This window comes from Hoplias malabaricus, chromosome 6 (genome assembly GCF_029633855.1).
Source record: "Hoplias malabaricus isolate fHopMal1 chromosome 6, fHopMal1.hap1, whole genome shotgun sequence".
Classification (NCBI taxonomy): domain Eukaryota; kingdom Metazoa; phylum Chordata; class Actinopteri; order Characiformes; family Erythrinidae; genus Hoplias; species Hoplias malabaricus.
Genome location: NC_089805.1, coordinates 47,184,387 through 47,211,299, shown reverse-complemented (window position 1 = coordinate 47,211,299; position 26,913 = coordinate 47,184,387). Strand labels below are relative to the sequence as shown.

At 39.6% G+C, this 26,913-nt stretch overlaps 1 protein-coding gene across 1 annotated transcript; it reads left to right on the top strand.

Annotated features, from left to right (window-relative positions):
• The first annotated feature begins 1,470 nt into the window (after window positions 1–1,470).
• On the top strand, window positions 1,471–25,283 carry LOC136699755 (uncharacterized). The gene is made up of 12 exons (XM_066674714.1): window positions 1,471–1,845; window positions 5,241–5,603; window positions 9,984–10,340; window positions 13,926–14,012; window positions 14,157–14,322; window positions 14,990–15,163; window positions 15,260–15,433; window positions 15,571–15,744; window positions 19,583–19,756; window positions 19,876–20,037; window positions 21,903–21,949; window positions 23,235–25,283. Exons 1-12 carry the CDS (start codon window positions 1,779–1,781, stop codon window positions 23,774–23,776), a joined length of 2,487 nt encoding a protein of 828 aa, XP_066530811.1. The 5' UTR covers window positions 1,471–1,778; the 3' UTR covers window positions 23,777–25,283.
• Window positions 25,284–26,913: the final 1,630 nt, after the last annotated feature.

Below are 26,913 nucleotides of genomic sequence, written 5' to 3'. Positions count from 1 at the left end.
TTCTTATAAAAGCCCTTGTGAAGTGATATTCTAGAAAATATTCAGGACTCAGACACAGTATTAATCCTCAAATCTAGGCTGAAAACTCACCTGTTCACTTTAGCTTTTGGTAGAACTTTAGCTTAGACTAACGCGGGAGATCCAGGGGTCCATGGACACAGGGAATTATAGTAAACTGAGACGCTGGTGTCGTCCCGCCTCTTCACGCGATCACACAGGTTTGTTGACGGTGGAGCGGAGTGATGCCAGTGTTTCAGGAAGCTCCCAGGTCTGTGTGTCCTTCTGGTTCTCTCCTTTTAGTTAAAGCTGTCATAGTCAGATCTGCTGGAGTCATTAGCCACACTCTGGAAATGTTCACATTCTCTGTTTTTGATGCTGTTTTGAAGGCAAAAGATTGGTCGCACCAATTATTGATTATAATCACTTTCCATTTTGTTAATTGACAACATTCAATCATTTATTCATTCATTGTCTGTAACTCTTATCCAGTTCAGGGTCATGGTGGGTTTGGAGCCTACCTGGAATCACTGGGCGCAAGGAACACTCCCTGGAGGGGGTGCCAGTCCTTCACAGAGCGACACACACGCAAATACTCAACGATACCTACCTTGTGATTGTCCATTATATCAGCTCCACTTACAATAGAGAAGCACTTTGTAATTCTACAGTTACACTTGGTGGACCATCTGTTTCTCTGCATTATTATTCATCATTATTCACCCCCTTTCTCCCTGTTCTTCAATGGTCAGGACCAATGCAGGTCATTCTCAGTGCTGCAGTGACACTGACGTAGTGGTGGTGTGTTAGTGTGTGTTGTGCTGGTGTAGAGTGGATCAGACACAGCAGTGCTGCTGGAGTTTTTAAACCCTCAGTGTCTGGACTGAGAATAGTCCACCGACCAAAAACATCCAGCCGACAGATCCACTCGTACCAGCACAACACACACTAACACACCACCACGTCAGTGTCACTGCAGCACTGAGAATGATCCACCACCACATCACACCTGCTCTGTGGGGGTCCTGAACTTTTAAAGAAGACGGCTTACAAAGTATGCAAAGCAACAGATGGTCTGTAATTTTAGTAACTACAGAGTGCTCCTGTGTGGTCAGTGGAGCTGAGAAAATGGACAGTGGGTGTAGAAACAAGGCAGTTGTCGTATTTTACCAAGATACTATTTGCACATGTAAAAATGCACAGAATATTTGAGTGTAAAACAATACACATGTGAGTGATGCCGAGTTCTGTCTGTTTAAGTTCAAAGGGCGCTGCAGAATATTCTCGCAATCAGAGACTGAGTCGACTCCTAGAGTTTCGACTCTCTGAACGATTGGCATACAGTTGATACTGACTCCCAGGCGTATGAAGAATCGATTCTTCAGGAGTCGACTCCACTAAATGCGTTCAGTTTTACTTTACCACGCCTTTCTCACTGTGAACAGAGGCGCTGCGCAGAGGGACGGCTTCGGAATAATAAGTATTCTGAACATTTTTTTGGACATTTCACAGCATTATCTGCCCCATGTCGCGTGGCTATGACGAAGAAAGGGGGTGTTTTGTTTCTTTCTAAGATAGGAATTGAGACTCAAGGCATTTTATACTAAAATCTCTACACCCTGCTACACACTATTTTCCTTCTGGTTTTCTCTTATTAAATCAGAAATCGGATAACGGCTCGTTTCCCTGTTGCCATTGCCTTATTTTAAACCGAAAATCAAATCGGATAAAATCGATTCCAAACGAAAAGTGAAAGGGCATCCGATGATGCAGCAATCTTCATGTGCGTTTCAGGGATGAAGTTTCTCATAGCTCTCATTCTTTCAGCCTTTCTGGAGACTGCAGCAGGTTTGTGTCCACTGTCCTACACTATGCTGTGAGTGTATTATAGATGTAGTTTATTTTTTACAGCACTTTCATACAAAATGTACTAGATTTGTAGAGCACTGTAAAGATAGAGATACAGAAACTGTATTTAAAAATAAATCAAAGCTAAAAACCAATTAGAATTAAATATTCACTGAATAGATGAAAGAAAATACATTTAAGAGCCACCTGAGTACAAATATTCATTGCAGCTTTGGTTTGTTTGAGCCTTGGGTGGTGCCAGTGTTACAGGAGCAGTGGCGCACACTCTTTGACAGGGTTCGTTTTTGTGATGCTACCCCCATAATGGAACAGCAGAGAAGATGCTAGAGGTATTTAGATGAACATAATGATGAGGTCATTGGTCTAATGTAAATCAGTGGTTGTTTCGTATACGAGATAGCAGAATGAGCATGGCGTTAGTGTGATGGGAGCGTGTATGTGAAACATATGTTCTGCAAGCTGGTGTGTAGTAACACACTTTCTGACATGTTCAATTACCCTTGATGTCACTGGCAAATCATGTGACATTTTGTAAGTTCATGGCAAGTGGGAGGTACAATAAAAGGAAAACTGTAGCTGTGTAATTCGCAGGTGGTTTCAGATCTGGGGATGTTTTTGTCCAGTCCTGATGTCAGTCACATTTGCAGCCCTGTGACCATGAGAACTGTCATCTTGGAATAAAGGATAGGAATTTTATGTTCCTCTGGAAGATGATGAGCAAAAGACAATAGCTGTTTGTTCACCAGCTCAGTTTAGGTATTGTGATATTCATTTACATTTAACACAAACAATGGAACCATTTCCATTTATTTAAACCATCCCCAGGAGATCACAGTGTCTTCCAGACCCCTCTGTGGCTACATAGCCCCATACACCTCAAGCTGTGCTGTACTCTGTGTTCTGACCACTTTCTATCAGATGATCCTTTACTGATTTGTGTAAGAACACCCAAACCTCTTCTGTTTTTCTGGAGATGCCCTGGCCAAAACATTATGACTTTAAGCTGTCTGGGTCTGACCATCACAATGTGACTCTTGTCAAAGTGGCTCAGATCATACCTCAGTCACATTTACTTTAAGAACTGACTGTTCACTTGCTGCCCCCACACTCTCCACAGGGGGCACTGTAGCAAGATCAACACTGTTACTCATTCACCTAGTTCTGACACCAAATGCAGCTCATGTAGCTCATAGAAAGCTTGATTACAGCTTAAAGCACTAATTATAGTAATTGAAAATGCATCAACATCTCCACTTTTCACAACCCCAGAGACAGCACACTCCAGCTAGCTGGTCGGCTAATTAACCTTAGCTAAACAGCTAATGTGCTCTACTCACTCTCTCTCTCTCTCTCTCTCTCTTATGCACACACACACACACACACACAGACACACACAATAAAACTTGCTGTGAGAAGTTTGTGCCTGGTTTAATCCACACATTTATCTCTTAGAAAGTTACTGGAGGTGAATATGGAGATGTGTTAGTGTCTGAGCTGTGAGCTGCACGCTGCAGTTTTCTCAAAGCTTGTTGTTTGATGTCAACAATTTCCCTGAAACTTTCACTCGCAAATTAAGAGAACCTCAGTTAAATATCATAAAATCTACTGTGAAATGTTATAATGAAGTAAAATAACATGGTATCCTCTCTCTCCACAAATTGTTTTGGTTTTTCTACCTTTCAAAATAACAAGGGAATACTAGCATTTAAACTTGTGATTTATCATGATTAATCACAGAATTTTGTTTTAATTAATGCTATTAAATAACATGGATATATTTACATTTAGTAATTATATTCTATAGAGTCATTAGACATTTAAATGTGTGGGAACAACATAAAACATGGGAACATTGTAATAAATATGTTAACTTTAATCCTTACCTGTTGCCATGCAACCCCTGCAATCATTTTCATTTATCAAATCTTGTTTTATATATTGAATATTGACTCTTGTTCCCAGACATTAGGATTTAAAGCCCTACATTTTTTATTGCTGAATTTTATTATGAATGAAATTGTTCTTTTGTGTTTCTTTAAACGTTTGCCATCAGTGTGTAGACAACAGTAAATCAAGGCCCTCACACTTGCACCCTGCCTCCTTGCCTTCAGTGTTACATTAGAAAACTATGATTTGGGAATTGTGCACCTGTTATAAGGAATTTATTCATTTTTAATGTACATTAATTGCTGACAAAGGTTTACGTATGTTCACACATCTTCATAAAAAATGAGATCAGAATTGAGCAGCACACTGGAGCAGCTGCACATGAGCCTTAGCTCATCAGGCACTGTACTAGTCATGGGCTACTAGAAGAGCACAAACATTTCGGCACATGGCTGTGGTGCAGTGGAGCTTTGCAGGTTTTAAAATTACCGTTCAAAGCAGGCAGTGAATGTATGAAATGTATGAGATCTATCTTTACGTTAAGGAGTCTCAGATTCCATACTCTGTACTCTTCAAACTCTAAATGGTTTTCATGAGAATAAACGATATTCCAATGTGCGATGTGTGAATTATTTAATAACAGAAGTCTTTTTCACAAGACATTTTACAACACTGCTCCCAGTAAACCACTCACATATACACTGACACTTTAATAATACTAAGAATATAGAACGCATATTTATTTGGATGATATATAATGTTCATTCATTCATTCATTCATTATCTGTAACTGCTTATCCAGTTCAGGGTTGCAGTGGGTCCAGAGCCTACCTGGAATCATTGGGCGCAAGGCGGGAATACACCCTGGAGGGGGCGCCAGTCCTTCACATGGCAACACACACACTCACACCTACGGACACTTTTGAGTCGCCAATTCACCTACCAACGTGTATTTTTGGACTGTGGGAGGAAACCGGAGCACCCGGAGGAAACCCACTCAGACACAGGGAGAACACACCACACTCCTCACAGACAGTCACCCGGAGGAAACCCACGCAGACACAGGGAGAACACACCAACTCTTCATTGCAAGTCACCTGGAGCAGGGAATCGAACCCACAAGCTCCAGGTCCCTGGAGGTGTGTGACTGCGACATCTACCTGCTGCACCACCGTGCCGCCCTGTTATATAATGTGCAATATTTAATACAATACTGAGATATTTTATACATTATACATTGCTGCTGTGACACTGTGAACTTCCGCACTGTGTGACTAATAAAGAATGATCTTGTCTTATTTATTCAACATTAACCACTGTGACCTTAATGATTTGCCTCTACCAAAGTATAGAATACATTCAGTACTTTGCAGAAGGCAACACTGAAAAACTGCTTAAAATATGTGTACAAAAATAATATTAATATTTTTAATCTATTTATATTTTTATATATATTTATTTTTTTTACTCTTTTTTTTTCATTTCAGAACCCTTTAAAGTAGTTGGTCCAGATGCTCCTCTAGTGGCAGAATACAGTACAGACCTGGTCCTGCCCTGTTCTCTCCAACCCAGCATCAGTGCAGTGGATATGACAGTGGAGTGGATCAGACTTCATCTGCCTCAGGTCAATAAACTAGTCCATCTGTATGATAAACATGAAGACAGGAATGATCAGCAGATGGACTCGTACAGAGGGAGGACAGCTCTGTTTAAAGAAGAGCTGAGGAACGGAAACACTTCACTGAAACTCTCTGCAGTTCAGCGTTCAGATGAAGGGGTTTATAAGTGTTTTGTTCAGGACCCATCAACATTATTTTTTGAAGACACCACTCTGCGTGTAGAAGTTATTGGTGAGTTGACTATTTGAGTTATTATTACGGATCCAAGCACAAAGACTATAAGTCAAATATGAACCTTGTTCTGTAGAGTTTTCCCCACTACTCAGATGCTTAATGGCAAACCTGTGCGGCTTCCAGTCTCTGAACAAAAAAGGATTGGCTCTCACACTCTAAACATCACACAGAGCTGTTACTCTGAAATACTTTTCCAGAATGTTACATAACTTCGCAGACTTGTTTCTATGGAGGTCTGATAACCAGCAATAACGTTATGCAACAGAGGATTGTCATTAACATTAAAACGAGCGTGCTGCTTCTGAGTTGCGTAATGATAATGACATATTATGTCTTCAAGTTATTGAAGGTTGGTTGGTATCAGCCTTTTAGGGGCATTTTTAAAAAAATAAAACAAGTAAACATACAATTCAGTGTGCAAAATGACCCAGATAACGCAAACCCCATGTCCAGTGTTGTCAGTTATAAACATAATTAACATAATCAAATGTAGAAATTGCTGACTGGAAAATATGAGTGAAATGTTGATATTAAATTCATGTCATAGTGTTCTGAAGTATTACTCTATGAGGATGCACTTATAAAAAATATTAACACTTTCATCAAAGGTTCAGTCTTTGCAGCAGAAGGTTGTTGCTCATCACTTTATGCCAAATTTTGTGAGAGAATCTTCTACAACCTCAAACAGTTTTCAGAGCAGCATTTTAAAAATGTATATATTTAACCATCTAAAGTTCATAATATTATAAAACAATTCAGGAGAAAAGGAAAAGTTTTAATTTTGCACAAATACACAGATAAGTTCTCTGGATCTGAAGTCATCTGAGATGGACCAAAAGCAGTGGAATTGTGTCCTGTGTTCAGGAAATTCCAAGGTTCAGCTTTTCTTTGGGGGAAAAATGGACGTCCAATTCTACATGCCAAGATGAAAACAACCATCTGGTATGTTACCAATGAAAATACAGTGCATTTTCAGAGTGAGAGAAGCAGGATGATCATTTCAGTGAACTGTCCACTTTCTAGGCCATTCTAACCAAGCATTAAGGATGTGTTGGGAGCATTGGTTTAATGAGAAACCTGGACTGATCCGGACTGGAACCAGATCACCTTTAGCAATGAATTCAGGTTCTGTTTCAACAAAACCTTTTTTTTTAACCTCTTAGGGCATACGCTGTCAAGAAGAGATCTCCGGGTATCCCAGTCCTGGGCTTTTCACTCCAGCTGGTTCATCGTATACCTTATACATCTTTTTGATGTCAGCCCCAACTGTAGGTTTGATGATTGGGGGATCCTCTTATGAGTGACAGTCAGCCACCTCTAGTCATGATACGAGGGACACTAACAGCTCAGTGAAATGTAGAGTATGTCCTGCGACCATATGTGTTGCCTCTTATGGCAGGGCTTCCAACTGGCATTTTTTTAGCAGGATAATTCTCATCCACACTCAGCAAGGTGTCTCATGTCTCCACCACACTGTGACACTTCCTTGGCCTCGGTCACCAGATTGATCAACAATCAAGTGTTTATGGGACCTGCTGTGATGCCAGTTTTGGAAACCTATGAGTGTGCAGGGTCTACAGGCCCAGCTACATCATTTGTGGGGAAATGTACCACAGGATGCCATAAAGAACCTGTATGCCTCTGTGCACAACCATATTTTATCTAATCTTGTATCCAAGGTAGAGGAGCCCTAATAGGGGACTTTATGTTTTGGTAATGTCCATCCATTCCCATATTTCAGATTTGTGACAAATTCCAAAAAATATGGTCCAAACCACAAATGCTGGTTCAGTAAGCAGGGGAATTTCTTGTGTACTGTCCTGGATAGGAAGCTGTCTCCTACAGTAACTTAGTCGTTTCATGCTTTATATATATGTGGATAATGTGGCCATAAAAACTTTGCGAATCCTTTATTATTAATATGCATGATGATTAGAAATATAATCTTTTTCATTTGAAAATAACTGGGATTACCCAATGCAATGAAATGGGTCTCTCTGGAAAGAACAGTTAACAGCTTCCACTGAATTCCATCAGCATGTGTGGTTTGTTATTTTTGAATCTGCTCATTTCTGTCCCCACCAGTCCATCAGAGAGCAGTTTCGGAATGATCTTCCCACGCGATTATCACAGTGCTCTGCTGAATATTGTCTCCCTAGGCATTTGCTGTGCTGCTCAGCCAGCATCATGAGTCTGTTGTCACCCACGTCAAAGAAGGTGCTGCCAAACCTCACCTCTTTCCACTGTGAGAGACTTGGACTTGATTATTGCTTTACACTTTTACTCATTCATAATTTGCATGTACAAGGTACTGTTGGGAGGAGACTAATTACATCACCTACTTGTTGGAAGGATTCACTCTTTACCGCATTGATAATTGGACTCCTCCCAGCATCTATCTAGCCCCAGTGATATCACTTTAAAGCTGCAACAAAAATGATGGGGAGACTCTATCGCATGGCAATGCCTAACTTCATGACAAGAAAAGGTCTTTCGTTTCATGCTTGCTCAGATGGACCTTTTCCCATATCACTTCTGATTGCTTTCCACAACCTGGGAAGAGCCCCTTCTGGCAGATGGTGACGATGCCTTCCATGCTGCCTGACTGTGTCATCTCCAGTTGGGTTCTTCTAGTTCCTTCCTTCCACCAGTTTTGCTTTCTCTGGAAACTGCCTAGTATTTTTAAGGGGTTCTTATAGATTTCATTATAGTCTCATTCATTCTCCTTCTACTTATTATATATAGGGGTTGGACAATGAAACCGAAACACCTGTCATTTTAGTGTGGGTTTAGGTTTCATGGCTAAATTGGAGCAGCCTGGTGGTCAATCTTCATTAATTGCACATTGCACCAGTAAGAGCAGAGTGCGAAGGTTCAATTAGCAGAGTGTAAGAGCACAGTTTTGCTCAAAATATTGCAATGCACACAACATTATGGGTGACATACCAGAGTTCAAAAGAGGAGAAATTGTTGGTGCATGTCTTTTGCTGGCGCATCTGTGACCAAGACAGGGAGTCTTTGTGATGTATCAAGAGCCACGGTATCCAGGGTAATGTCAGCATACCACCAAGAAGGACGAACCACATCCAACAGGATTAACTGTGGACGCAAGAGGAAGCTGTCTGAAAGGGATGTTCAGGTGCTGACCCGGATTTTATCCAAAAAACATAAAACCACGGCTGCCCAAATCACAGTAGAATTAAATGTGTACCTCAACTCTCCTGTTTCCACCAGAACTGTCCGTCGGGATCTCCACAGGGTCAATATACACGGCCGGGCTGCTGTAGTCAAACCTTTGGTCACTCACATCGATTTCAATGGTGCAAGGAGCTGTGGACAATGTGAAACATGTATTGTTCTCTGATGAGTTCACCTTTACTGTTTTCCCCACATCCGGGAGAGTTACAGTGTGGAGAAGCCCCAAAGAAGTGTACCACCCAGACTGTTGCATGCCCAGAGTGAAGCATGGGGGTGGATCAGTGATGGTTTGGGCTGCCATATCATGGCATTCCCTTGGCCCAATACTGGTGCTAGATGGGCGCGTCACTGCCAAGGACTACCGAACCATTCTGGACGACCATGTGCATCCAATGGTTCAAACATTGTGTCCTGAAGACGGACGACAATGCACCAATACACACAGCAAGACTGGTGAAAGACTGGTTTGATGAACATGAAAGTGAAGTTGAACATCTCCCATTGCCTGCACAGTCACCAGATCTAAATATTATTGAGACACTTTGGGGTGTTTTGGAGGAGTGAGTCAGGAAACGTTTTCCTCCACCAGCATCACGTAGAGACCTGGCCACTATCCTGCAAGAAGAATGGCTTCAAATCCCTCTGACCACTGTGCAGGACTTGTGTATGTCATTCCCAAGACGAACTGATGCTGTATCAGCCGCAAAAGGAGGCCCTACACCACACTACTAAATTACTGTGGTCTAAAACCAGGTGTTTCACTTTCATTGTCCATCCCCTGTGTATACAATGAATTAAACTTAAATATACAAATTTCTTTCTAAAAAATGTAGTAGATGTGTTTCCAGTGAGATCATATGGTTTTGTTAAATAAACTGCACAATTTTTTAAAGCAAACGATAAAGAAGAGAATGAACTGCTGGTAAGAATGAGCTCCAGTTGCTGTGTGGATCACAGCAGGTTGGTTTATTTCTCCTGAATGATTAATGTTTAATAATGTGTCTGTAAACAGTATGATGTACCTGTGTATGAAGTGTAAGCATGAAAAACTGTCACTAGCAGCGTTATGGTATTTACTAACCTGCTGAAGTCCTGCTCGGTAAAGAGTTGGTGGGGGATGGGGGTGGGCAGAAGAAAAGCAAAGAGCTACACTAGAGATTAATTTGTTTCCTTTTCCAGGGCCTTTCACGGTAGTTGGGGAAAAGGCTGCTCTTGTTGCTGAAGCTGGTGAAGATCTGGTTCTGCCCTGTTCTCTTGATCCCAGAGACAGGGCTGAGGACATGACAGTGAAGTGGTCCAGACTGGACCTGGCTCAGTCTAACACATTAGTTCATCTGTATGAAGAAGGTAAAGACAGTAATGATTGGCAGATGGAGTCGTACAGAGGGAGGACAGCTCTGTTTAAAGAAGAGCTGAGGAATGGAAACACATCACTGAAACTCTCCTCAGTCCAAGCATCTGATGAGGGAGTTTACCAGTGTTTCATTCAGTGGGAGGTGTGGTATGTGGACGTATCTGTTCATGTTGAAATCAAAGGTAAGAGGTCAAGTCAAAGCCCCACAGTTAATTTCATTCTCAGTTGTTTATTTGTACACACTGCATCCTTCATTGATCATAAGTCCTGTAAGTGTACAGCACAGCTGCCATACTGAGGACCTACATTAGGGACCTACTCAAATACTGAACTCAAACCAAGTGCACAAACCGTTACTTTATGACCAACTGTGCCCTACGATATGTGAATACCCCAGGCATGACTGTTGTCACAAAAATTATAATATTGAATTTTGAATATAAAAAATGTGACTGTTTAACTTTTAATTTAAATTATGAACATGTATAGAAATATTAAATTAAATATTTAAATCAATAAATACTAATTTCATATATATTACATTATTATACTTTTTTCAATGACATTTCATGACAGTGAGGTGCATGACTTAATGATCTACAAGGTAAGTTTTAAGAGGCTAAAAAGTCAGATTGATAGCCTGAAGCTGGTTAATGCTTGGATCTTATCCTCCCTATAGCTAGCACTAACTGCTTACTGTCCGTCGGGTGCTGGGGTGGAATCTGATGGAGTGGAAGATAACGGAGCAGCAGGGGTGTTTCTTAATTCCTCTTCAATTAAATTGTCAGCCTCCATTCATGGAAATATGAATCTAAAAGACGCGATCAATCTGTCTCGTCTTTACTGCACAATCTTGCCAACCAATCGGACGGGAGTTAGCCCCGCCCACTGATGGATGATGTAGAAACAGCTGTTGTAATAATAATAATAATAATAATAATAATAATAATATTTTTTATTTGAAAGCGCGTTTTAAGAGACCCAAGGACACTGTACAATAGATAATAAAAGAAAAAATAAAAGGTAAGTAAAAAGGTAAAAACACATATGTACAAAAGACTATTAATTTACATGTTCTCATGCTTCAAGTTTAGTATGCATGTAGTTTAGTTTTGTATGTAGTTATTTTTTCCGCCACTAGGTGGCTACCCGAATGCACCAATGTATAACTAACAAACGTATTTCAAACGTGGTTCAGAGAGGAATGAAACGGTCTTCATTTGGTCGGTCTCATTGGTAGTGTGCGTCCATTGAACGTAAGGGGCATTATTGTTTCTTTATCTTTTGTCGTTAAAGACCGAGCTTGTATAGGGCAGATATATATATATATATATTTTTTTTTTTTCACTGGGTTTTGTCGAGTGTTTTTAAGTAATTTGGGAAAGTCAGCTACTAGCTTTACCTAATTGAGATGTGTAAACCTGTGTGTGATGCAGTACATGTCCGTAGTTTACGTTTTTCCTAATTAAATGCATCCATAAAAAGATTGTGATGTATACCTTGTGTTGAATAGATTACTTTAGCTGTGATAAGTAATGTATGTGCGTTTATGTTGTACATCTTCAGTTCATTTATAGTCAGGTCTTAGCCTCGTGACACCTTTAATGATGTTTATTTATTATGGACATTTTAAGTTGTATTTGTAATAAGGAGATTATTTGTAGATCAGTATTTCTAATTGTATTTGTTTATTATCTCTGTGTAGAACACCACACTCACTTCTATTTACATGTGGAGACCTGTACCAGATTAATATTAATGGACAAGTCAAATTAAAGACAATTTCAAGTTAAATCTTGGACCTGAATATTATCTCCCCTTATCTCAACTCACCTGAACGTATATAATTGTTGTCCTGACCCGACCCCTGAAGTGATTGTTAATATACATACAAACCAGTTACAGTCATTAAAACAATATGAATATTAAAGTCACCAAGCAGCAACAGAATAAAACAGAATAAAAAGGAATAAGTGTGGAGATGAGCTCAGAAAACCCTGCCATAAAAACAGATCAGGTTTTTGGGGGGCGATAGATGAGAAGAACCAAAACATATTTAACAGCAGAGACCAACAGTGCCAAACACTCAAACGCTGTCATATTTGGGATTAAAGCTGCTTTAACTTTGAGGCCAGGGCTGTACACCACTGCAAGTCCTCCACCTCGACCAGTTAAACGAGGTTTATCCACGTATTGATAATGTGGAGGCAGAGTCTGATTGAGCGCGAAATACTCATTGGTCCACTGCCAGGTTTCCGTGAGACAAAGCAGGTCAGTGTCATGTTCCTGGATAATATCAGCGACAACTGTTGCCTTATTATTTAAGGAACGAACATTGAACAGAGCACATTTAAGATTATGATCAGTGCTCGGGGCGTGTAGAGATGTTGTAGTTGTTATTTATGTGATCAGTTGAGCCTGCCGTCGCCTGGGAAGATTTACAGTGATACGATGCCCATAGCGAGGGAATATTGTTGGGGTGCTGATAATAATTATAAGCCCAACCAAGACCTTGATGACAATATTTAGGTCATCGCAAAATACCAAGGTGACGATGCATCAACAGAGGAGCAGGAGTTTTACACTGTGCATTTCGGAATGTAAAAAGTTCACCAAAAGAGTACCTTATCCTCCTTGTCGTCATGATAAGGCCACAATGGAAGTTGCAGCTGTAACAGCCCAGTAAAATAAGCCAGAGAAATAATCTCGAAACAATACACATAGCACAGGCAACACAGGTACTCTTGCGGCAGATGTTAAGCACAGTCACAGACGCTCTACTCTAAAGAAGAGAGCTCAGAGCCACAAGGAGAAATCCACAAGGCTCATATTACAGTAAATCCAGTACAAAGTTCAATACAAAGTGTTGGGTTCCCAGCACTTTTGCACACAGCGTGTAGAAAAACCAAATACATAGAAACTTTATCACCGGGGGAGAAGCGGCAGCCAAACACGCCAGTGTAGCTCTCGCAACCCAGAAGTCACCACATACTTCTGGAACAAATTTTCCCAGAAGATGTTAGGTGTGCCCCAACTGTAGCCATTTATAAATCTAGATTTTACAAATGTCTCTTTTTCAAATGCTTATGATTGATTATCAGAACTTACATTCTTGTAATCAATATTTGATTTAATTGCCTCATCTTAATTCCTACTCTAAATTGTCTTTTGATTTCTCCTTTGATGTTTTAGTTCTAATTTCTAATTGCTTTTTATCTCTCTCACACCTTTACTGTTTTGTTTTCCTGCTCTATACATGTACTATTCTGTTAACATTTTATCTCTGTACCATGTCTTATATTCCAGTAGGTGAACCTCTGTATTTGTTCATGACGTCTGGTCAAATTTACACATGCTGGACAGACCTGACATTGTCAATACTTGAGTTGATATGGTGCCTGACAGTGAAGGTGTATGTGTCCAAGTTTATGTGTATGTGTTTATGTGAATCCGTAGTGGCTTATGTGATCTTACTCCACTAGTGATATGAAACTGTAAGTAAGTGTCCTAGTTCAATTTTACACACATTTTATGAGTGGAGGTGATCAGACTGCCCCATGTGACAGAGATATAGTACTTTTCCACTGCATGATGGATTGTATGCTTCTGCTATTTTGTTGTCTTCTCTAGTGGGGCACGAGTGACTAAAATGTACAAAAAACACTTAAAACTGAGTTCTTCCGAGGCAGGTGGGGTTGGTGGGGTGTTAAGGTGTGTGTTCATTGCTAATGATACTGATGATTTTTTTTATGTGGGCTGTGTTTCAGAAAAAGACTTCCATTCCTGGACGACTGTGATCAGCTGTGTTTCAGTTTCTGTCATATTAGCTGCACTTATAGCGTTCTTCCACAGAGGTAATATATTTTATAAATCTTTAATTTAATTGAAATACATTGTCCTATTTTATGTTGATGTTCTATGGTCCACACCTGTATTACAAGTGCAATTACAGTCACTTAATGACAGCAGTATCTCCCACTGTTTCGCTCTAATTTCAGAGAAGTTCTTTAAAAAGCAGATGTCTCCTGCAGAGTGCTCAGTTATCGCCTGGTGGATTCTCCATTCAAAGAACGTGAGGGAGGAGCTGAATCTGAAGGAATACAACACATCTGATAAGGGTTACCAGAGACTCATCCCAGCGATCTCTAACTGTACAACAGCTAAGTGAGTGTCACCTACACATTATTAACTAATGGAGACACAGACCAGTGAAAGAATATTGCACTAACCTCCCTCTGGGGTCTAAGGATTGGGTAAACATTTTTCAGGCATTATATGGATTTATATTCACAAATGCCACAGAAGCCCCATGTGCAGAAGCAGTGCTGACTTCTCTAGGCTCAGAGGAGTTACCCTCAGTTATTTGAGTTATGCTCAGTGCCACAATGCCCTTACGTGTTTTGAGAAGGAACTGCAACGTTACAATTGGTAAATATCTTAAAATATATTGAGTTTATACTGTCTGCAATTAAATAAAAGCCAAAATAAACATAGGAAGCACAGTGTTTTAATTTTATTTGCATTTTTCATACTGCCTCAATGCTTTCTGATTTGGGCTTGCATCCTCCAGCAGGACACTGATTTAAAGCACACTTCAGAACCAATACAAATATATTTCAGTGTCCACAGAACCAGGGTTTCACTATGGCCATCCTGGTCCCTTGTCATAAAGCCCATAGAAACCCGAGGGGTGATCTGAAGAGCAGAATCTTGATACAGATCAGTATCTTGAGAGATTCTCTCAGAAGGAATAGTCTCAGAACTATACTATACAGTACCTCTGTATCCTATAGGTGTCAGCTTTAATCACTGTGTTTCCTCTCTCCTGTAGATTTGCAGACTGTAATGTCTCTGAACAGTCCATCACTACTTTAACTGCAGTTCTACAATCAAAAAACTGCTCTCTGACAAAACTGGACCTCAGTAACAATGACCTGCAGGATTCAGGGGTGGAGAAGATCTCTGAAGGACTGAAGGGTAAACACAGTAAACTGAAGACTCTCAGGTTTGTATTAAAGTTTATTTTATAGAATTATGCTGTATATAACAAAATTACAAAAAAATGTATATATATGTAAATGTATTTATTCTCCCTTTGCAGACTTGCTGGGTGTAGACTTTCTGAAGTGTCTTGTGGTACACTGCAGTCACTTTTAGAATCAGAAAACTGCTCTCTGAGAGAACTGGACCTCAGTAACAATGACGTGGAGGATGCAGGAATAGAGGAGCTCTCTGCTGGACTGAAGAGCCCACACTGTAACCTGGAGAAACTCAGGTCTGTGTAAAAGCTAAGTGGAAATGGAAAATATACCACCGTATTTTAAATCTATTATGTATACTGCATATAATTAAATTAAAACATCCTCCAGTGAGGGGTTTCTATGATCTGTTGTATTTATTTACCCTTGGCAGACTTGCTGGGTGTAGACTTTCTAAGGCGTCTTGTGATACACTGAGGTCAGTTTTAGAATCAGAAAACTGCTCTCTGAGAGAACTAGACCTGAGTAACAATGACCTGCAGGATTCAGGAGTGGAGAAGATCTCTGCTGCACTGAAGAGTCCACACTGTAAACTGGAGAAAATTGGGTGAGTTTCTTGTTCAGTGTAAAGACTTAATGATGTTAATTATTTGATAGATGGAAATACTCCAGCCCTGGCTCTCCCCAGTTATAGGAAGATGAATATATAGACGAACAACACATCTTTCCTTGTATTTAATGTACAGGCAAAAGCCAGTTTGAACTGGCCCCATATCTCTGCTGTGTTTCTCTCTCTAGAGTGAGTTTTTTTTTAATCAGTAATAATTTCCCACATTAATCATTATTAATGCACCAGTCCACTTCAATGTAACACTGCACTTCTGTAGCACAGTGAAGTCAAACAGATTTTCACTGAATGATCCTTACACTGAGCTCATCCTTGCTTTCTTCATCAGAGGCTCAGTGTGAGAGGTCTGTTGTTTTTATTTCAAACAATATATATATATATATATACATGTACACAGACTTTAAAAGCCCTAGAAGAATCTTTTTTGTCAAGAAATACTGCTCAAGTGCCCATGTCTGTACCTTTCTTTCTGGAAAAATTGCATAGGCCATGGGACATCACTCAGGTAGAGAAACAAAAGCAATTGAAAGCATTTTATGGCAAATATGCAGTTTATCACAGCATTATTCCAGGTGATTAGGTATGGGTTTTATTACCTGTTTTAGGCTGTTCTTTGTCTGCTGCTTTCACTGGTATTTTATTTACATCATTCACCTTAAGAAGAGTTCACATGTTTGCATATGAACATACTAAAATAGTAAAGTGTGACAATGTTTATTTTACTCATGGTTCACGTCCAGTATCTCCTAGTCCATGGATTTGCAAGGTCCAGTGTGACCCCTTGGAGTCCTCCTTGTTTACTGATTCCCAAATGTGATGGAACACATAGATTCTGTACAGATTATAGAAAAGCAAATGTTTCCTCATGTTCCTTTTGCACCATGAGAAGCCTATGCTGACCCACTTCAGAACAGTCTCTCCTTGAGCATGCTTAGAGAACAGCTGGATTCCATCCCTATCCCAGCTTGATTTACTGGCTGAGGGCACTGATACTGGGGTCTTCAGTGAGCCATGTGTTTAATTACACTGCTAGCTGCTAGCTACAGATACATAGTGAAGCTATCACATGAAACATCACAATTCATGCTCTTCTACATGCTTACTACAGTTTGTGCACATCCCTCCAGTTCATGCAATGAACTGACTTGAATTTCACTCCTGCCTCCACCATTCCCTCAAGCTTTGTTGGGAATTTGACTGGAATTCACTGCTTACAGTGGCCGAAATACTCATGCATTGCCAAGTAATGCCATCCCTGTATTTTGCTTATCTGAGTGGCATAATGGCCAGACTATGGGCTAGGAGCTGAATTGCTTCCACTGGAAAACTGCTAAAGTGGAGTGTTTTGGTGTAGTTTGTGAGTGAGGTGGATTTATGAGTTTATTTTGAATACTACATCATTCTGTTTAAGTGCTTGGCTGTTTCTCTGCTATCCTGAGTCTGTTGTCTTCCTTCTCCCCAAATATGCTTGGAGAATAGCTGTTTTTGGCTTTATCCTTGTTCTCTTACAGTTGTAGAGCGCCTTGCTTAGTAGTGTTACCAAATTTATCTTTAGCTCACTAAGGAAATTGGCTGTAATTTTCTGTGTAACACTAGAAGCGCCATGCCTGGTTGACCATTTGCACCTAGATGTGCTAAGCTCCAGTCATTTGACCACAGTGAACCATTAAAATAAAATATTTGCACAGCATGGAATTCCAGAGCACGCTTTTCATGGGCATTTCTACAAATGTCCTATTTACAACTTAGGATTTTTCATTCATTCATTCATTCGTTCATTCATTCATTCATTCATTCATTATCTGTAACCGCTTATCCAGTTCAGGTTCGCGGTGGGTCCAGAGTCTACCTGGAATCATTGGGCGCAAGGCAGGAATACACCCTGGAGGGGGTGCCAGTCCTTCACAGGGCAACACAGACACACACTCACACATTCACTCACACACTCACACATACGGACAATTTTGAGTTGCCAATCCACCTACCAACGTGTGTTTTTGGACTGTGGGAGGAAACCGGAGCACCTGGAGGAAACCCACGCGGACACGGGGAGAAAACACCAAGTCCCTGGAGCTGTGTGACTGCATACATCACAGATACATAGCCTACATATATTTTATACTATACTATATAAAGTACTGTGCAAAAGTTTTAGGCACCAGAGATTATGAGATTTAAAAAGCAGTAAGTCTCAGCATTAAGTGTTTATTTGCTACAAAACAAACAAACAAACAATCAACAAATAATGTCCAACATTAGAATAAACCCAAATCTCATTATTCCAGTGTGATATTTTGTATGTGGATGTGTTGGCTTAACTTTTTCCAAATCTGTCCTCGTGGAGTCCGTATTATTTGAGGTTATCATACAGTACCTGGTTTTAGTGGTTAATAAATAATGATTTTAAATAATGTGTGCTGTTGATTTAACAAATTCATGCAAATCAAGGAGAATCTAAACCAAACATTGTACTTCAAACTCTCACCTACTACTTTATAGAATAAAATGATATTATGTTTTTTATTTGTTTTATATTATTATTTGTTTGTATTTACTGTGATTATATGTAACTTTATACAAGCATCACACTTACTAAGAAGGCATTAGTTTAAATATATGTAATTATCTTAGATGCCTAAGACTTCTGCAGAGTACTGTATATTTGCTTATTTTATTTTATGCTTTTTGAAAAATATTTGCCCATTTTAAAATTGATGCCGGTAAACACATTAAAAAAAGCTGTATCAGGGGCAAGTTTACCACTGTGTTGCATCACCACTTCTTTTAACAACACTGTAGATCTTTGGGAACTGAGGACACCAGGTGCTGTAATTTTGAAAGTGAACTGTTTACTGATTCTTGTTTGTCATAGGATTAAGCTGCTCAACAGCTCCAGCTCTCCATTTCAGTACCATTTTTCATTCAGGTGTTCTCAATGGGAGACAGGTCTGGACTAGTTTAGCTCTCAGATTCTTTTGCCACAGAGCCATCCTGCTGTAATCAATTCAGAATGTGGATTGACTTCCCTAAAAAAAAAATAATAATAATAATAATAATAATAATATATATAAAATTTGACAGTTTACTAATTTATAAAGAAAACATTTTTTTTTACAATATACTTATTCCCTGACATGTGTAACAATGCCAATTCCTTGTTAATAGTGTTAAAAGTCTTTATCTGTTATTTTCATGTTTATTTATGTATAATTCTCCAAAATTTATTCGTTTATTTAACTTACCTGACGTGTCTGTGTAACTCCGGTTGATGTGTGGAACCTTTCTTTTGTTTTTTTTTTGTTTTTTTTTGTACCCCTACATTTGGTTTTCGGGGACAGCTCCTTTTATAAGGAGTAGTTTCGCGCCCATCTGCCCCCTTTTCCCTGTGTCATTTGGCGGGAGCGGTGAGTGAAAGTTTGGGAAGTTAAGTAATTTTAAACCATCTGTAATAAACAATAATATCTTTGTTTGATTTGTGTAGGGGCTTAGAGTGAGTGATCGCTAACCGGAGTGTGATATTTTGATCACTGTTTTTATCAGCCAATAAATGGAGATACACTTCAAAACACGTCTGTGGTCCAGTGACTATTAACCAACACAACGCAGAGAAAAGAAGAAGAAGCTGCCGGTTACACTTGCACTCACTACATCACTTATGTTGGTGTTAAAATTGTGGTTTGCATTTGGCACAGCAGGTGATTATCCACTTATAAGTCCTGCCCTGGTGGTCAGTCGTAATCATAACTAGCAGGGACTCCTGTCATTTAACCTTTATTTCATCAGAATGATCCTGTTAATTATTTCTCCCTGGTTTCAGACTGGCTTTGTGTAATATGGGAGAAAACTCTTGTGAAAGTCTGAGCTCAGCTCTACAATTAGAGACCTGCTCTCTGAGAGAACTGGACCTCAGTAACAATGACCTGCAGGATTCAGGAGTGGAGAAGATCTCTGCTGGACTGAAGAGTCCACACTGTAAACTGGAGACTCTCAAGTAAATATTTCTAGAATATGTTTTGCAGAATTATGGTTTCTACAGTATAATGACAGAAATTTAACTGCTTTGTGAATTATACCCTAATTCTTCTATCTCTGTTTCCCTCATTTCTACAGGTTATCTGGTTGTTTAATAACAACGGAAGGCTGTTCCTCTCTGGCTTCAGCTTTAAAGTCAAACTCTTCCCAGCTGAGAGAACTGGATCTGACCTACAATCACCCAGGAGAATCTGGAATGGAATTGCAGTCTGACAAACACTGCAATCTACACACTCTCAGGTAGAGAGAGAGAGAGAGAGAGGGAGGGTTTAAGAATTTAACTTTGACTTTAGACCCCCTTTATTAAAACACTGGATTAAGTAAATTGTTGACATGTTTTTTTTATAGGTTTCAAATGACAGAATAAAGACAAAAAAAAAGTCACTAGTGAAACAATAACACCCCCATATAATCCATAGATATAAACCCAGAGATGTTCTTCATCCACTAAACTTTTTTCATACACCCTGAGCAAACAGCAGAGTTGCAATTGATTCAAAGCCCAAACCGGGCATTATTCAGTGTATGTGGAGCACAGTTAATTTTGGTGTTAATAAATGCTGTGTATTGTAACACAAACCTTGTTGACAACCCAAACCAGTAGGGCCCTCACAGAACAGTAGAATTTTGGATTTACCACAGTCTCCTCCATCCAAGGGAAAATAAAACCCTACCGGACATGTCTCCATCACAAAAAAAAAAAAAAAAAATGTTAAAATATGGTGTAGCAGGTCTGCTGTGGTGTCCAGGGCAGTCAGGCAAAGCCACAGCATGGAAGCTGCAGAGATATTATGTGCATCACAATCAGCCCCACAGGTACACCTTCATCTGCACTGAGCCCTTTTGGAGTAATCTCTCAGGGCCACTTCTTTGGAGAAAAGAGTACATTTTCAATAGATAATGCATACAGCAGCCTGGTCATATATCCCCTTTGTACTGTGAAAGGTGTTATCATGCATTTATGTTTAGTAGACTGTACACATCATCAGCCTATTGAATAAAATGGAATTGAGTGTGAATTGAGAAGCTTTATGTGTCCTGAAAGTAAAAGAGTTATTAGCCCAATTGAAAGCTTTCTTTTGGTCCAGTGACATAAAGTCAATTCTGAGATCTCAGATTACAACCACATATACAAAACATTGGACACTAAAAAATATAAATAGAAACAAAATGCAATGATGTGCAAATCATTCAAAACATATATTTATTTGAAAAATGTCCAAACAATTACATCAAAAATTGAAACTGAGGACATGTATTGGTATTTGTAATGTAAAGTTATATTTTTATAATATTTCCCAAAGTAAAATCTTTATTAAATACATACAAGATATTACATATCTTTATTAAAACATTCAGAAAACCTGAGGGCAAGGCAAGTTTATTTAAAGAGCACCTTTTAAACACAATGGCTATTCAACATGCTTTAGAAAATCAAAGGACAGTAAAAAGCAATCAGTATATTTGTATGTCTAGTGCTATTGAGTGAAACCCATTTTTAAACGGTTGGTAATGTTTCAAGACTTCAGGTTGATGATGTGAAATTATTAATTATATCAATTAAAATGACATCGTTAACTGTTCTAAATTGAGAAATTTGAGCCAAAAAGTCTTTACAAGTTGATGGAGAGGATAAAGACTTGTTGTTTGATATGGATGTGCTAATTGTTTGTCTGATATTATGGATTTTAATGTTTAAAATGTAAACACATAACATCTCACAGCTGATACCAGTTTGTCAGGTTTTTGCAGTTAGAAATGTTATTGTTGATGATGTTGGAGAAATAGGATTCAGGGGCCTAAATAGAGAAAGCCAAAGATCTACCAGTGCTGCTTGTACTCTTCTATTGACTCAAGTAAATAAGAGGCCCTGGAATCATTAGCCCCAGGTAGGGGACCTGGAGGACAACGTTCTGACTGATGTTTGTCCAGAAGACCATCATTGACACCCCCACCAATGAGAGTAAGCCACAGAAGGCTTTTGCTCAGAAGGTGATGCGACCAGTACAAACTCATCAGGACTGGCACAGGGTATAGATTTCATTATTGTATTAATTCTGTGTGTGTGTGTGTGTGTGTGTGTGTGTATGTGTGAATGTTTTCAGGATGGAGAATTCAGGGCAGATGTATGTCAAACCCAGTGTGAGAAAATGTAAGTCTCTTTCTCTTTATTACCTTCTCTGTCTCTTTATCCCCCCCCCCCCTCTCTCTCTGGATTATATATAGTGTTTAATAACAAAGCTGATAATGCTTTTTTGTGATAGGTGGTAGTTATGTAAATACGAAGCCAGCTGACAGAGTAAGACTGTTCTGTAAAGTGATGAAGAGCTGAGATATGCCAGTGTCTCAGAGTCTTCTCTGACGGACACACACAGTTTCTCAGACTTGGACAGAGTGAGCGTCTACAGAGACTGTTCCTTAATGTGATGAAGAGCTGAGATATGTCTTAAACTCAGAGCCACTCTCTCAGCATCTTCTCAGGGGACTACACAAGTTTCCCCCAACACAGGCAGAGAGGAATCCTCTTTTTGTTTCTGCAGTCTCAGTGAAGTCCTGTTCTCTGAGGGACTGGTGTTCTGGGCAGTACAGGAGGAATCTGATCTCATTCTCTAACTTTATTTGACTACAGAGTGGACAGAGTGTTTCATTTCTCATACTTTTATCTCTCCATCTGTCCACATCCTGCCTGTATTCCTAGAGTCTGTACTGTGTTTGATGATTCTGGCTACAGTGCAGGTCAGTGTTTGATCATGAGATACGGCTCAGATTAGTGTTAGATTTTACAATATGATTCAGGATGCTGCTTTTAAAATATGATTCAGGATGTTAGTAAGGTTATTGTTTTTGGTGACATTCAGTGTATGATGGTGTTTGATGCTGAAGTATGGTTCCAGAATTTTGTTGAATGGTGAGGTACTGTGAAAGTTGGCATTTGATGGTGAAGTGCAGGTTGGTGTTTGAGTTTCAAGTGCAGGTTTGAGTATGATATCTTAGTCAGTCTCTCTCTCTCTCTCTCTCTCTCTCTCTCTCTCTCTCACTGTGATCGCTAATGTGTGTTTATTGTGTGTGTAGATGTGTGTGTGATGGTGTGTTCTCTAATGTGTGTTTATTGTGTGTGTAGATGTGTGTGTGATGGTGTGTTCTCTAATGTGTGTTTATTGTGTGTGTAGATGTGTGTGTGATGGTGTGTTCTCTAATGTGTGTTTGTTGTGGGTGTAGATGTGTGTGTGATGGTGTGTTCTCTAATGTGTAGATGTGTGTGTGATGGTGTGTTCTCTAATGTGTAGATGTGTGTGTGATGGTGTGTTCTCTAATGTGTGTAGATGTGTGTGTGTGTGTGTGTGTGATGGTGTGTTCTCTAATGTGTGTTTATTGTGTGTGTGTGTGTGTGTGTGTGTGATGGTGTGTTCTCTAATGTGTGTTTATTGTGTGTGTAGATCTGTGTGATGTCACTCTGGATCCAAACACAGCACACAATTCTCTCATTCTGTCGGAGGGAAACCGGAAGGTGGAGTTTGTTAAAGAGAAGCAGTCGTATCCAGATCGTCCGGAGAGATTTGATTATTGGCCTCAGGTTCTGAGTGTGGAGAGTTTGACTGGACGCTGTTACTGGGAGGTGGAGTGGAGCGGGAAGGAGGTTTATATCTCAGTGTCATACAGAGGAATCCAGAGGAAAGGAGACAGTGCAGGTTATATGTTTGGATTCAACAAACAATCTTGGAGTCTGTGCTGCACTGGGAACAGTTTCTCTCTGTTTCACAATGATCAGAAAACTGAGATCCCTAACCCCCCTTCTGCCTCTAAGAGAGTGGGGGTGTATCTGGACTGGGAGGGTGGCACTCTGTCCTTCTACACCATCCCCACCAACACACACACACTCACACACTTACACACACTCACCACCACATTCACTGAGCCCCTCTACGCTGGGTTTAGGTTTTGGGATTGTGGGTCAGTGCGTGTGTGTGAGCTAGACTAGTAAACTGACTCACGCTGGGCTTTAGGATAAACACTGATCAGTTTTATCACCCATATTTCGGAGACTGCTGACTTAAGAGCTTATTAACATATTATATTTAATATTGGATGTGCACAGGGCATCGCTACTGTTGAAGTAAAAAAGGTCTGCCACATCTGTGGGTAAATTTGCTGCAGGATGCTATACAGAACCTATATACAGCCATTCCTAACCGTATCTCAGCTTGTGTGTGTGTGTGTGTGTGTGTGTGTGTGTGTGTGTGTGTGTGTGTATGCTCCACCCACAAGTTGAAGGAGAGTCTGATACATTCAGTGTATTAAGTTGGTTTCACTGTCAGGATTCTGACAAGTGCATTATGATTGGCTGTGTGCCTCCTTCTACACATCATGCCGACACTTGTGATTGGTCCTTTTGCATGCCAGTCAAATTACTTTTCCTGCAGTAGTAGACAGTTCTTTGCCATGTTAGGTGGCAAAAGGTACCAGAATCTCCGTAAAGAGTCTGGCAATGCGAAACTTTATCTCCCACAACATTGCTATCTACTGGCCCACTGTTAATACCTAGTCTCTTGCCAGCATTAGCTTTAGCTTCAGGTACCTTGCTAACTTCAATGGCTAAAAACACACCATTTCTCACCTCAGAAATGCTGTCTGCTCTCCTTGACTTTTGCCAAAGGCCCCACATGTTGAGAGCCTCCAAGGGTATCCCTGTCTCCTCTAGCCAATAGTTCTGGGTTTGAAATACAGCCTCAGCTTCCATTGCTAGCAAATAATCCTTTCCTCAGTAGCATGCACGTGAGCTGCTTGGCACACAGTCTCTATGTTCGTAGGCTCCGAAGCACGGCTCAGAATTTCAGTGCTCTGTTCCTAGTAGGATAAGCTATGCCCACTCTGTCTCCACCACTGTAGTCCCCCATGAGTGTCATCATTGTTCTTCTAGTAAACTCTCCTGTCACTGCAGCCGCTCTCGCCAGCCCACTCTACCCCTGCTACTACATTTCTCTCTCTCCAGCCATGGGGTGAACCCACTACTGACACTAAAGGTGACTTCTCCACACATGGCCATTGAGACATCACCGTACAGCATTTAATGCTCTTATTAACATCACAACTATAACATACTGAACAAGAACATGTCAGTCCAGCTGTATTTGGGCTTTCTGTGTGCAGTGAGAGCAGAGGGAACCTCACAACCCCCCTCTCACACTCCTCAAGGAGGGGGAAGTTTCCCTCTTTCCTCTCTTGCAGCCCAGAGACACACTGATCATTCAAAAACACACACAGTCCCAACTTGAGGTCACTCCGCAGAACTACCCAAGACCAATCACTAAATAATGAATGGGGGAGCTGCGGTGCCTGGTGGGAGGTGTCCCGTGTTACCTTAACATTATTCTGAGCTTTTGAAATGTTCACAAATATATTTCACAGCCTGCTGTTGTATATTACCTTTCGTGTGCTTGTGAAAAACTGCATAGACATATCTAAATGTGTTGAATTTGTAATAAAGATTTGTGCATGTGGAAATATTTGGTGTTTGTTTAATTAAACTTTTTGCAATAACTTTTTTAGCACTGATGTTTCAGAAGTCAGAGGTACACCCAAATATAACTTGCACATGTGCGTAACAATTTTGTGCATGCATGAAAAACATTGGTCTGTGTTATTACAACCATTGCTATTATTTTATTACATTATTGTTATTAAAATTATTGAGGATATTTTTAACAGTGAGATTTCCAAATCTGAGATACAGACACATAAAACCAGAAAATAAAACCAGAAATACAGCACAGATTTTAATGTTTTTTAGGCTTAATGTTTAATGTTTTTTAGCTTACTAGCCAATCACAGTGCTGTTCGCTGGGTAGCCAAGCAGGAATAAAGGATTCCTGTGCATTGTGTACTTGAGTCTATAGAAGTACTATTTAACTTTAACTACACTTTAACTTTACTTAAGGACATTAAGGGCGACCTTCCCATTATTAAATCCCCATTGCATTACATCGGGAACTTTAAAAGGCTGGTCAGCTTTTTATTCCCTAGCTTTTTTAAATTGTCCCATTCCACATTAAATGTTGGTGCAGATACATTCGGGTGTCTGCACTGTTTAAGGAGCTAAGAGAAAATAAAAAGCTGAAGAAAAAGATGCTGAATAGCTTCGTAATGTTAAAGACCTGGAAAAATAAATCTGTTTTCTTTCTAATTAATTTCAATTATTTTCTCAGGGCCCATTTTAAACCTGCTGTTGATTTGAAACAACTAACAATATCAACTTGTAGAAAGAATTTAAAGCTAAACTAGAATTATGGACTTTAGGAACTGGAATTTCTCTTCACCTCAAGTATGTGAAGGAGCATTATCACTGGCTCTTCCTTCTTGCAACTGTTCACCTGTACGACCACCACTGCTCCCAGTAGACCACATAGGCAAAGCAAGGCAAGTTTATTCTTAGAGCACCTTTCATCCAAAAGCAGTTCAAAGTGAAAAAAAAAACCCAGTTAAATTAAAAGCAAGAATAAAAATCATAAAAGTCAATAAAACAATTAAAATAGTGCAATAAAAGGAAATACATAAAAAGTAAATGAAAACATGATAAAAATGATTAAAACTATTTAAAATGATGCAATAAAAGAAAAGTGCTGTTACTGAATAAAAGTGCAGAGTATTTTAAACCGAGCTGTAGCTGCTCAAACGGATGTTTTAAGGCTTGATTTAAAAGTGTCTAAAGTCATCTAAAGACATACATACACACACATGCACTGTACATTCATACAGTGTAAAATGTCACATTTATTATATAATATACCTATGTGAAATATACTGACAGAGCCAAATAACTGAATATTCTTAGAATTAATAAATATATATATGTGTATGTAACCTGGTGGTAGCTCAGTGTAGAAGCATCTCCAGTGGTAGTGGAAAAACCCAGATGTTGGCTAAGAGGATGATCCCGAGCCAAAAGAATGTGCACAAAGACATAATTCATGAGTGATGTACAGATAAAAAAAGGGATAATGTTCTATCCCTTAACCTGCTTTAATAATGTAGCAGTTCACTTTCTACCTGAAACCTGTGTCTGTGAAGTCTTTATAATTTATTAATAGGCAGAGGAAACTAAGGCAGAAGGCATTTTTT